This window comes from Monodelphis domestica, chromosome 1, assembly GCF_027887165.1.
Source record: "Monodelphis domestica isolate mMonDom1 chromosome 1, mMonDom1.pri, whole genome shotgun sequence".
NCBI classification, from domain to species: Eukaryota; Metazoa; Chordata; class Mammalia; order Didelphimorphia; family Didelphidae; genus Monodelphis; species Monodelphis domestica.
In genome coordinates this window covers 478,998,039-479,011,314 of record NC_077227.1, presented here as the reverse complement: position 1 = coordinate 479,011,314, position 13,276 = coordinate 478,998,039, and the positions used below count along the sequence as shown (strand labels likewise).

Below are 13,276 nucleotides of genomic sequence, written 5' to 3'. Positions count from 1 at the left end.
GCTTGAGGTTAGTCCTGAAGGAAGAGAGGAATTCTATTAGTCACAGAAAAAGGGTTGCATACCAGGGAAAGGGAAAACAACTAATGCAAAACCAAGGAGAGAGAAAATTAAGTGTAGTATATGAAGAATAGAGAAAAAGTCAATATGATTGTGCTGAAGAATCCTAGAGGATGCATGATATACAATGAACTTCGAAAGATAGGCTAGGATATCATTGCAGGGTTTGTATCTCAAAGAGATAATAAGGAAAATACTTGTACAAAAATATTTATAGCCTCACTCTTTGTGGTGGTAAAAAATCGGAAAATGAGGGGCTATCAATTGGGGAATGGCTGAATAAATTTTGTTATCTGATGGTGGATGGAATATTATTGTGCTGAAAGGAATAATTAACTGGAGGAATTCCATGTAAACTGGAAACTCCAGGAATTGATGCATAGTAAAAGGAGCAAAACCAGAACATTGTACACAGAGACTGATACATTATAGCACAATCTAATATAATAGACTTTTCTACTAGCAGCAATGCAATGATCCAGGACAATCCAGAGGACTGTTATCCACATCCAGAGAAAGAACTGTGGAAACAGAAACACAGAAGAAAAATATATGATTGATCACGTAGTTCAATAGGGATATGATTACAGTTTTGACATTAAAAGATCACTCTATGGCAAGTGTGAATAACATGGAAATAGGTTTTGAACAATGATACATGTATAACCTAGTGGAGTTGCTTGTCAGCTCTGGGAGTGGGGAGGGAATTATGAATCATATAACCATGGAAAAATATTCAGGAAAGGCAAGGAAAAGGGAAAGGCGAGGAAAGGGAAAAGGAGAAAGAGGAGGGGAGGGGAAGGAAGGGGAAAGGAGGAGAGAGGAGGGAAGGAGAAGGAAGCTAGGGCAAGGTTGTGAAGGACTTTCAAACATAAACATTGGTCACTAAAGATAGGACTGAATACTGGTATAATGGGGTCAGATGTGTACTTAAGCTTAAGAAAAATCACTTTGGCAACATAATACTCAAAGAACCTCATGGTAACCAAGCAGCCCATTTATTTTCTGCCCTAATTGATTACCTAACTTCCCAAAAAGGCATTTCCAAACCTTCTCTCCTCCAACCACTTTCTCTTCTCCCTTTCATGAAAAGAACTTAAAATTTTATTGAGAAAAATGAGACCATCAGAAGTTTGCTAACTCTGTTTCCCTAAGATCCACTGACATCATCCCTACACTATCTTCCTATCCCCAGTCACTGACAACAAGGTAGCCCTTATCCTAGCTAAGGTCAACATCAGTCTGTCTCTTTCACAACTTCAACATCTCCTTTACTACAGTTCTTCCCAATTGACTTTTAAAAAGTCTAAGTCTCCATCATTCTTAAAAAAATTTCCCATTAGACCCTTAAGCTATCATCCTATCTTTCTGTTTCCTCAAACTCCTAGAAAAAGCTGTCTACCCTTCATGTCTTCACTTCCTATCTTCTCATTTCTGAGATACTTCAATCTGGCTTCTGACCTCATCACTGACAGAAACTGTTCTTTCCAAATTTTCAATAATCACTTAACTGCCAAAACTGACAGGTCTTTTTGCAGTCTTCATCCTTTCTTGACCTATCGGCTATATTTGGCACTAGTAATCATCCTATTACCCTGGAGACTCTTCTCTTTGAACTTTCATGCAACTATTTTCTCCTGGTTCTCCTTCTACCTGCCTAGCAGATGCTTTCTCAGTCTCCTCTATTAAACCAAGATCACATAGTCTTAAGTGCTCCACAAGATTCTTGTTGTAAGTCCCATACAATCTCAATTAATATACTCTCTTTGGGGTGATGTCATGAGGTCCCAAGAGCTTATCACCCTCACACAGTTGCCTGCCAGATATCTCTCAAATCTCAATTGCTCAATTTCATTCCCACATCACCAATTGCCTCTTGAACATTTCAAACAAGATGTGCCCAAAAAAAAAAAAAAACTCAAATTCAACAAGTCCAAAATAGAATTCATTATCTTTCCCCCCAAAAAAATCACACTACCCTATAGAACATCATTATTTCTATCTATGGCACCACCATTCCTCTAGTCCTCAAATTCATAATCTTAGCGATACTCTAAATTCTTCACTCTCACTCAACCTACATAAGCAATTAGCTAACAAATATTGCCATTTCTATCTCAATGTGTCTTGCATTAGACTCGTTCTACTTACAATGATACCACCTTAATTGAGTCTTGATTACCTCTCACCTAAGTTATTGTAATAGCCTCTTAATTGGTGTTTCTGCTTTAAGTCTCTCCCTATTTCAGAAGATTCTATTTACTACCATAAAAAAGTAATTTTCCTTAAGCACTGATCTTACTTCTTCACTCCCTTACTCAATCAACTACTATCTCAATAATCAAATAATCTGCTTTGTTCACCTTTTAAAATCTTTCAAACCTGGCCTCAGCCTATCTTTTGAACTTTTAATATTATTATTACCATAATATTCTCTCTCCCTCTTTCCCTCCCCCACCTCCTCCCGCTACAGTCCCCAACCAATTCCCATTTCTGTTCTTAGAATACCTTCTTGGTGTCCCTCAATTGGGGAATGGCTGAACAAATTGTGAGATATGATCATATAACCATGGAAAAATATTCAGGAAAGGAAAGGAAAAAGGAAAGGCAAGAAAAGGAGAAAGGAGGAAGGAGAAAGAGGAAAGAAGAGGAAAGAATATTACTATGCTCTAAGAAATGATGATCTGGAAGAATTCTATATGAACTCAGAGATCCTCAATGAACTGATACAGAGTGAAATGAACAGAACCAGGAGACTTGTACACAGAAAGTAAAACATTGTGGAACAATCCAATATAATAGAGTTTGCTAGTAATAGCAAAGCAACAAGCTAGGGCACTCCTGAAGGACTTATGGAAAAAAATGCTAACCACATTGAGAGAAAGAACTATGAGAGTAGAAATGCAAAAGAAAAATATATGACATCACTTATCACACACACACACATACACACACACACACACATATATATAGGTATGTGATTTGGGGTTTAGGCATTAAAAGATTATTCTACAGCAAAAATGAATAATATGGAAATAAGTATCAAGCATATTATTATTATTATATTATATTATTATCAAGTATGTTATTACATTTGTACAACCCAGTAGAATTACTTGTTGGCTCTGGGAGAGGGGAGGGAAACACAATGAATCATGTAAACATGGAAAAATATTTAAAAATTAAAATTAAATTTAAAAAAATACCTTCTTATTCTCTACCTCACTGACTCTACCTTCAGGACTCAGCTAAAACATCTTACCTGAAGACAATTGATTCCCCTCAACTACTAGTGCCATTCCTCTTACATTACCCTGTACTTATTTCTATTTATTCTGTTTGAAATATACCTACCTACATCCTTGTTCTCTCTTCCCATGAGAATATAGGTTCCTCATGAGGAAAAATTGCTTTGTTCACTGTATTTATCTCCTAAGCTTAGAAAAGACACACAGTAGAGGTTTAATACCTGTGGATTGATTATTATACCTGTTCAGGGCACTGCTACTTCTAGATTCTTGAGGTAATGGGAACATGGGGCTTACAGAACCCAGAAGCAAAACAAAACTAGATTCAAAAATGGATTAGGAAATCTGGAAGAGACTTAGTGCTTTCAGGGGTTCTGGTGATGTTTACATTTAACCATAACTAGGATTAGGACCCAGGTTTCCCATTGCTTATGAATCCCTTCTCACATACTATCTGCAGACGAGGCTAATACAATGAAAGATGGTTATATCTTTGCTTCTAATATATCCCTTATCCTCCACTAGGAAGGAAAACATCATTGCCTGCTCATGTACTTCATGATCTTTTCTCTCTACTGTTCCTCATCCTCCTCTCCCTTTTACCAATCTTTCTAAGAATGTCACTTCCCAAAAAATATCAGGGCCCAAGAAAGTGTTCTAGTAGCAAACACAACTTCTCTCAGCAACATGAAGTGAGACAAACTAGGTTCTTTTCATTCCAATGCTCTGCCCTATCTTTCTTCTTTCTTGCATAAAGAAAAACTATATACTCCAGAAACAGAATAAAAATCTCCATGGGACCAAGAGTTGGATAAAACAAACATACTCTGTAAGCAGAATGGATTTTGGTCCCAAAATGCAAACTACAGCTCTGTATCTGAATGTTTGTTTGACTCAATACTAAGTGGGAAGCCCCTACTGCTTATCCATTTTTTAAAGATCTCCATTCTTTTGTCTTTTCTCCCTCAACCTCTGCTACAACTATTCCCACAAACATCTTATTACTGCCCACTTCTAGGCATTGTTGGAGAAAAGAGGAGATTATGAAGAGATTGAGGATTTAGCTGTAATAAGCATCAACAGACCCAGATTTCTCTCTAGTTTTCCTATTGAGCATTTCATTCACTTCCAAAACACTATGTTTTGGTGAACTTTTTTCTTATGGCCACATATAACGATTTACTATGATGTCTCATGGGACAGAGGTCCATGTATGGGGTCTCGGAACGAGATGGGGTGAGAGTTACCAAAGAGTTAAAAGGACGACACTTGTACCAGCTTACCAAGCTAGAAGCAGTCCCTATTTTATCTCTTACTGTGGGAACTAAGTCTAACGCATAATCAGTCAACACAGTCAATACACATAGTTTTGGCTAGCACCTATAACCATAGAGCCAGGGAGGAGTTTTCTTTACACTTTCTACATCTTTCTCAAGGTCATGTTGCTTTCTTCTCTGCACCTGCCCTCTTTGGGAACTTACAGGATAGAGTGGGAAAGGTCAGGGGGATTTAACCCCTTGGTCCCCTACAGCCACGGACCAAAAAAAAAAAAAGGAATTGATCATCCAAAGACTCGGGGAAAGTATTTCAATGATCTAACCACCATGATTCCTGTCATACAAAATAAATCCTTTATCTAATTCCGAGTCAAATAAGAAAAAAAGGTAAGGAAAAAACTTGAAATAGCCCCATTTCATCTTCTCAACCCACCTCCCCATATCCCTTGCTAATCAAAAATAACCCATCTACTACACAAAGAATGCAGCAGGAAGTTTATATTACCAGGCTGGGAATGGACTTAGGCATAGTCTTCCGTGCTCTATGGACTTTGACATCAGGATTTGTAGTGGTGGGTTTCTTATGATCTAGATCTTTACTCCCCTCACCAAGCTTGGTGGGCATTGCAGCCTGAGCGTGAGGAAATGAGCTTAGAGTTCTTCCCTTGCTGGGTCCTCCAGGAAGTGTTTTTGCAGCATGGCCTGGAAGAGAAGAAGCCAAGGTGCTGGTAGTCCTTATGGGTTGTTCTGGTAATGTCGGTTTGGTTAAGATATAGCCATTACTTCCTGTGAGAGAAGTCTGAGTGAAATCACTAGCTTTCACATGATTTTGTTTCCCAAAGTCACTATCTCTCTCAGAAATTCCGTTTTCAGCTATTCTTAACTTAGCAGGCTCCTGTGGGCTGGCTTTTGTATTGTCCTGAGTGTGTTTAGCTGGATTGGGATGACTATTGGCTTCATTTCTTTCACAAGAACCATTTGTTTCACCATCTGCTGCCATCTGAGGCTCCCCTCCTTGCTTTTCTGTTGAACTTTCATCAGCAGCCATGTCATTACCCCCTGCAAAAAGAGGTCACAAGGAGTCAAAAGTGGTTGACAGTATAATAATTATATTAACAACAGCAGCTCAAATTTATACAAAATGTTTTCTTAAGTTTTACAAAGGAATTTCCTAATAGCAATCATGTGAGAGGAAATGCACATGCTATTTATTATCTCCATTTTACAGAAGAGGAAATAATTAAGTGTTATAAGGCAGTATTGAAACCCAGCTAATCTGACTGCAGAACCAAGAGCTCTTTTCACTATAGCACTGTACCTATTTTTTAATTTATGTAACACTTTTCAGTTTCTAAAATACTTTCTATGTGATTTCATTTGACCTAGCAGCCCAGTTGGATAGTCAATACAAAAATAGTTATCCTCTTTTTTCCATGTTAGGTAACTGAAGCTCAGATATTTATTAAGATTTCCAACAAAATTTATAGGAGTAAATAAAGAAGTCAGGTGTAGAACCTGATCAGGTCTTCCCATCCCTAGTTTTATATCATATCAGCTTCTTAAAATAAAGCAGAATAGGTTCCAAACATTATCAAGCCCAAGTTGGAATCCTTTTGCTCAGCAGAAAATTATTTAATTTATTTAACAATATTTCAAAGTCTACCATCCATATATGCAAAGTGTTTGTGTTTTATATAAATTTTAAGGATCTTAAATGTATTTGTTAGGGAATTTTATAGTTGGGCTAAAACATCTAAAATTTGAGAAAAATAGAAATAAAGAGGAAAAACAAAGAAAAAATCATTGGTCTTCTTATTAACTTAATGACAATTATATCAAGGTTCCAAAAATAATATCATTTAATGACTAAAAAAATAAATGACTAAATAAATAGGAATATTTAGTAAAAAGCCAAATAATTTAAAGTCTTCATTAGAAACAAAGTCCCTATTATTGAGAGAGTCAAAGGCAAGAGCTTTCAAATGTTCAAGTAAAAAAATGTTTATATACAAATGAGAACACATTAGTGATATATGTAGAAATAAAAATGTACACAATATATTAAAGGATAACAAAGCAAAATTTGTATCATTGTATAACCAATAATTTATGCTAAGGACAATCTCAATTAATAATAATTACTATTTTAAAAATAAACATAAGGATTCCAAATTTGATGGTAGAGGTTGTGAAATTTTAACAAAATTCTCTATGTTCTTTATCCAAGACAAAAGAGAAAAATTTTTCAACAAATGCTCTGTCTATATGTTTGTACTTTTTGCTCTCTCTGACAAAGTCTTTTAACTACCTGGAAACAGCAGGTATTGATAAAATGAAGATGAAAAAGGAATTTGGAAATATACAAAGGAACTAGAAGTATTTGGAAGCAATATCCTTATATAATGAGGGGCAATGAATTCCCAGGAGTCAAAGAGCTCTGAGTTCAAATTCTGGTTCTGATTCAAACTAGCTGTGTGACCCCAAAACACCTTAAGTTAACTGCTCAGTGCCCCAGACAAATAAAAGTAGATTGCTAGCTACACCAGAAGAGAATTTCATGTCTCACACCAAGAGTTCCTACAACAAAAATGGCAAAGAGGTGTATTACAGCCATGCAACATGCCCTATTATAGCAATATAAACAAATTAAAATTAAAATGCAACTGGGAAATATTTAAGAAAATAAATACACAAAGTAAACTAGACTTTTAATAGGATTTCCTAAGTCTCTATGCAATCTATAGAGATCCTTAATATGGATCTCTTTTCCTCCCCTCTTTCCTTCTGAATCTGAAACCATTGCCATACAGAAATTAATGGATTGGGGGGGGGGGGGGGGTGCGGAGGAACAAGGGACAACAGACAGGACACCCAGCATGCTTATAACATGTAAAATATGGACAATTCAGTAATTTAATAAGCACATCAAAAACTTAATTCTACTTTTGAAATATCCCTCCAAATGCTGATACTTGTTCCTCTACCAAACCTCAAGGACTTATCCATTAATTATAGATTTTTACAGTCTGATCTAAATGGCCCTTTCTTGGTAGAAATGAACCTATCCTAAATCTGATTCATGGCTTGTACTTTCCCTCTATAGAACATAACAGTTTAACAGTAAACTGGTCAACATTGGTTAATAAGAACATTACTATTGTAGAGTCATTCTCCAATTTGATCATGTTCAGAAGTTGGGCCTCCTTATAAAAGTCAACATGAGCCAAGGTGCCCTTGTCCATAATGAAAACAATTTTATCCATAGATCCCTAGGCCTCCACTGAACCCTGATCTGCCACCATGTTAGAAATTATGGAAGAAGGGGAGGAGAATGTGCAGGTTTATCCTTCACTTTTCTATAATACAAGGAGATAGCAGTACTGTCCTCAACCACGAAATTTTGTATAGCAGTTTTCCCAGTCAATCCATTTGGATTAGGTTGTTGAGTATTCTCTCTAGTTTTCCTAATTAGAGTTAGGACAGGATTTTTCCCAGATCTTCCAAAAAGCCTCAATGGAAATTGCATAGGATAGAAAGTCAAAGAACCTGCATTACATTACACCCCCAGATCTGCTGCTCCCACTTCTAATCCAACAAACGTTTCAGGACCATTCATAAAAAGGAGACTGAGCTTAATCCAGAAAAAGATAAAATAAGTTTTGGTCCACCCAGCAATATTGTAAGTGAAAGAAAAGTTATTCTGAATATTTATTTTTGTTAAAAAAAAAAAGGAATTAGACATTTTTATTTAAGACATTTCCTAAAGAATTAGGAAAAAAATATTTTTCAAACATTGTACCTCAAATCTATGGTTGACTAGGGAATGGTGGAGATACATTCTCAAAGGCTATGGCAATGAAACAAAGTGTTAGTATGTCTCATGAAACTGGAAATGCATTAATTTGAATACAGGCTCACCTGTTGTTTGAGGACCAATCTAGCTAAATTCAGTTCATTACAAGGATGGTCAGAGAATTTTGGACTTGAAAGGGACCTTTGTGGCCAATTAATCAAATTTACACCAAAAAAAGGATACCTAGAACACACCCTCTAAGAAGCTTCTAAAAACAAATTAATAGCTAGATACTACACAAATTATTTCTAGAAATCAAAAAAACATTTTACCAAATAACCTCTCTTCTTAGATCAGTCAAAAGAGACAAATAGTTCTAATTTCTAAACCAATGAAAAAATAAAAATCATTAACTATAGATTAAAAATTTTAAAGAAAATTGACAGAAAAAAGCTATAATAACATATCTAAAAAATTATTCACTAAGACCAAGTTCAGTCTATATCTTCTTCTCCTGATATTCTCTTGCCTTTAAGTTTTCATAACACCACTCTCCTGGTTCTCTTCCTACTTTTCAGACTGTTCATTTCTCATTCTCCTTTCCTGAACCCTCATTAGATCATATCTTCTGACCTTAGATATCCAATAAAGATATATCCTGAAAACCCGTTCTCTTTTCCCTCTATACTACTTGATTTTGATGACCTGATCAGCTCCCATGAATTTTGATTATACTCTCTAATGGTAATCTCTTTTCCCTTTCAACTGATTTCCAAATATGCATTTCTAGGTGCCTTCCAGATACATCAATCTGCATGTATATAGATATCTCCACCTCAAAATATTCAAAAGTAAACTTATTGTCTTTCCCCCTAAACTCTACCCCTTTAACTTTCTTATGGTGGAAAGCAACATCATTGACCGAATCCCTCAGGTTCACAACTTAAATGTCATTATTGATTTCTTACTATCTCATACCCACACAAATCATATCTGTTACCAAGAACTATCAATTTCACCTTTGGAACATTTGTTTTGCCTGTCTCTTCTCCACACTAAACCACTTTCTAATGAGCCACCACATCTGGAATGCACTCATTCCTCATCTCTGCCTCAAGGATTTCCTGGCTTTCTTGAAGTTGCAGCTAAAATCTTACATTTTACAGAAAGCCATCCCCAATCCCTCTTAATTCTAATGCTTTCTCTCTATAGATTATTTCTTATTTTCCTTGTTTCTGCACAATTACTTACATGCTATCTCTCCCTCATTAGAATGTGAGTTCCTCAAGGACAAGGGGCTATCTTTTGCCTCTGTTTGTATCCTCAGCACTTAACACAGCAGGGCATTTTATAAATGTTAACTGATATACTACACTAGAGCTGCAAGGATAATTCAGCATTAGATTCTTAGCCATATTAAGAACAAAAACATCTAAAATTAGTCCTATCAACAGCTGCCCCCCAACAAAAGCCATCAACAAAATATAACTTATTTATACTTGAAAGAACTATATTTTTTTTACTATTATAAAAAGTATATATTTGAAACTACTACAACAATCACAACAAGTAGTCCTTCAACCTCTGCTGGATTGTCACCATTAAGAAGGAATTAAGATTCAGAAGACAGTCCACTAAACTTCAAAAGAACTCTACTTCTAAGGAAATGTCTCACAATGTCAAGCTGAAATTAAGATTGTACCTCTTCCTGGTGCTACTGTGGGTGTACCCTCAGGGTTTGAACAGAACAAATCTAATCCCTATTCCAAAAACAATCCTTTAAATTTTTCAAGATTATACTGTTCTCTCCTTAGTCTTCTTTTTGCCATTATGGATATCTCTAGTTCTCTTCAACCAATTTTCATATGGTTATGGACATGATGTGGCCCTTCACCAACCAAGTCACCCACTTCTAACACTGTCATCACATCTTGGTACAAGCCTTAATCTATCACAGACAAATCAGTTAGATATTACCTTTGGGTCACCTCTGACAATAATGGAGAGAATAAATGTATATTAAAGTGCCAAATTATGCAAGTATGATTCAATTTAACAAGTATTTACTGAACACCTAGCATGTCTGGGGGTTGCTAGGTGGTTCAGTGGATTGAGAGACAAGCCTAGTGAAAGGAGGTTTTAGATTCAAATCTCACCTCAGACACTTCTTAGCTGTGTGACCATGGGCAAGTCACTTAACCTCCACTGCCTAGGCCTTAACTGTTCTTCTACTTTGGAACCAATAATTAGTATTGATTCTAAAATGGAATCTATGGGCATTAAAAAAAAAAGTATTGATTCTAAAGTAGAAGGTATGGGCTTTAAAAAAAAAAGAGGCAGGGGGAGGAATGGTAGAGAGACAGACAGACAGACAGACAGACAGACAGACAGACCCATGCCACCAAGGGAATCTTGATGCTATTAGTTAATTTTAATACTTTGAAAGTAAGGTAATAAGAATTAAACTCTTCATTAAATTCTAAATGAAAGCATGCACATATATATGCAAATTGACACATCACCTCATTTCCCTCACTTTTTAAAAGTTTCTTATTATTTCTAATACAACTTAAAAGATCATAATGATCAATTGGCATTGCCATTTAAATCTTTCATACTTTTAAAATTTAAAATCTTAAGATCAACATAGACTGCAATCTCTCTATAGCTTCATACGATAGGAGATTCAGGTTACTATGGCCAAAAAAGTCAACATTATATAGCCAGCCTGGTGATGAGTATCTCTAAACTAGTTAGGCTCCACCCTACAACAATCTATTTTCAGGATCATACTCAAAGTCTTTCTGACAAGGGTTTGTGCTCTGGAAAAGGAAGAATTAATGAACTATTCAAATATTTTAAGTAGCAAAAAAAAATTACAAAATTAATAAACCCCAAACAAACTATAAAATAATCTGGAAAATTCAAGTAGAAAGAAAGAAAAATGGGAAAGAAAAAGATCATAGAAATGATAAATAAAACTAAGAGCAGTTTTTCTTATTTAAAATGCTATGATAACTAGCATACTTTTAATGCAACTAATTTTTAATTAAATTTTATTGATATATTTTGGTTTACCTTGCCAAAATTTATCCCCACCCATTCTATCCCTCTTAAAAGATGAAATAAATTCTTAAAAATCTATTTTCCAAAGCAAAAAGAACAAAGTAAACTGACAAAAAAAGTGTCAAAATAAGCCTAACTGTCAATCACTACTATATGTAATAAACCAAAAGGGTAAAAGAAATAAGCATGTGTAAAAGAAGGGGGGAAAAGTGTTTGTACTCTTCTGACACAACCTTCAGCAACCATACCAGACTACAACAAAGCATTAAAGTAGAACTTGAGTGGAAGAAAAGAAATACCAAGAGCAATATATGTAATAAATCCTATTACAAATGAAACACCAACCAGGGAGCAGCTAGGTGGCTCAGGGGATTGAGAGCTAGGCCTAGAGAAGGTAGGTCCTAGATTCAAATGTGACCTCAGACACTTTCTAACTGAATGACCCTGGGCTAGTCACTTGACCCCCATTGCCTAGCCGTTATCACTCTTCTGCCTTGGAACTAATACACAGCATTGATTCCAAGGCGGAAGGTATGGGTTTAAACACACACAAACACACACACACACACACACACACACACACACACACACACACACACACACACACACACACACGATTTCATTACTAAAAGAGAATAATTTAATGGATTATTATTTCTTTGGTTCAACTATTTTCTCAAGTGATGCCAATCATGTTCCTTCATTCTTTCCAAATTTATCAATTAAAAAATTGAGAGCCTACTGCCTACTATTTATCAATGGACTTGAAGCAAAAATAAAATAGCTCACATTCTCAAGGAGCTTACATTCATTAAAAAAAAAGGAAACAACACAAACATAAATATATACAAATTATATACCAAATTAAACATGAACTGTGATTCATATGACTGCTTTCCCAAAATTACTCCACAAGTAATCTAGCTAACATCTAAAGAATAGGAAAAATAATATGGATATTTCCAAAAAGAATAAAATAATTAAAAATAACTTACTGGCTTTGGTATGTATAACTACACCAGTATTTGTTGTATAGTCTTCTCTAAGTGAATAATAATCCATAACTTTATTTTTAAAAAATAACACCAGAATGTAAAAAACAATATCCTTCATCCTCCATCATTTCCTTTCCTGTAACACTTTCAAAGAAAGAAATAGTCATTGTCTCTGTCAAGGACAAAGCCATGCTCTTGATTCCATTCTTTCTTTACTCCCCAGACAACTTGCCCTTCAATTTTCCTCACTCAACCAATCATCAATCGTTTTAACCACTGGCTTCTTCCCTATTACTTACAAAGATGTCCAAATACAACTCTTCATTTAAACAACACTGTGGACTGCCATCTCCTACCCCACACCAAATTGTGTTCTTTCTTCTCTTTAGAAGACAATCTCATACATACTCTGATTCTACATCCTCATTTCCTACTCACTTCCAGCTCTACTAAATGGACTGAAACTGCCTTCTCCAAGGTTACCAACATTCTCTTTTTAAAGTGTTTTTTGATATTTTTAAAATTTCATCCTTATTTCCAAATATGACATCCTCTTCCCCTACCCAATAATCCATCTCTTACACAAAAAATAAACAAGAGGGGGGAAATGGAAGCTCAATACAACTGTTAATATCAACTGAGTCAATATAAGCAATAATAGTAATCAAGCTTTTCTATGAAAAGAGTTATATTTTCTCATCTCTTTATCCAGGTCAATATGGGCAATTATAATCATGTAACGTTGCGTTTCATTATTTTAGTTGGTTTTTTTTTTCTATATACCAATTTAGTTTATAATCTCTTAATTACTTGGTATGGCAGCTTTCTTGAGCCTTAATT

The 13,276-nt window shown here is 35.3% G+C and overlaps 1 protein-coding gene across 19 annotated transcripts in view; it reads right to left on the bottom strand.

Annotated features, from left to right (window-relative positions):
- Positions 1-13,276, bottom strand: part of EHMT1 (euchromatic histone lysine methyltransferase 1) — a 315,365-nt gene that overhangs the window by 159,536 nt on the left and 142,553 nt on the right. For all 19 annotated transcript variants that reach the window (XM_056823296.1, XM_056823283.1, XM_056823287.1 and 16 more), the window contains one exon: positions 5,088-5,641. In XM_056823296.1, the coding sequence (XP_056679274.1) occupies positions 5,088-5,641 (554 nt within the window). The remainder of the gene's footprint in view (positions 1-5,087; positions 5,642-13,276) is intronic.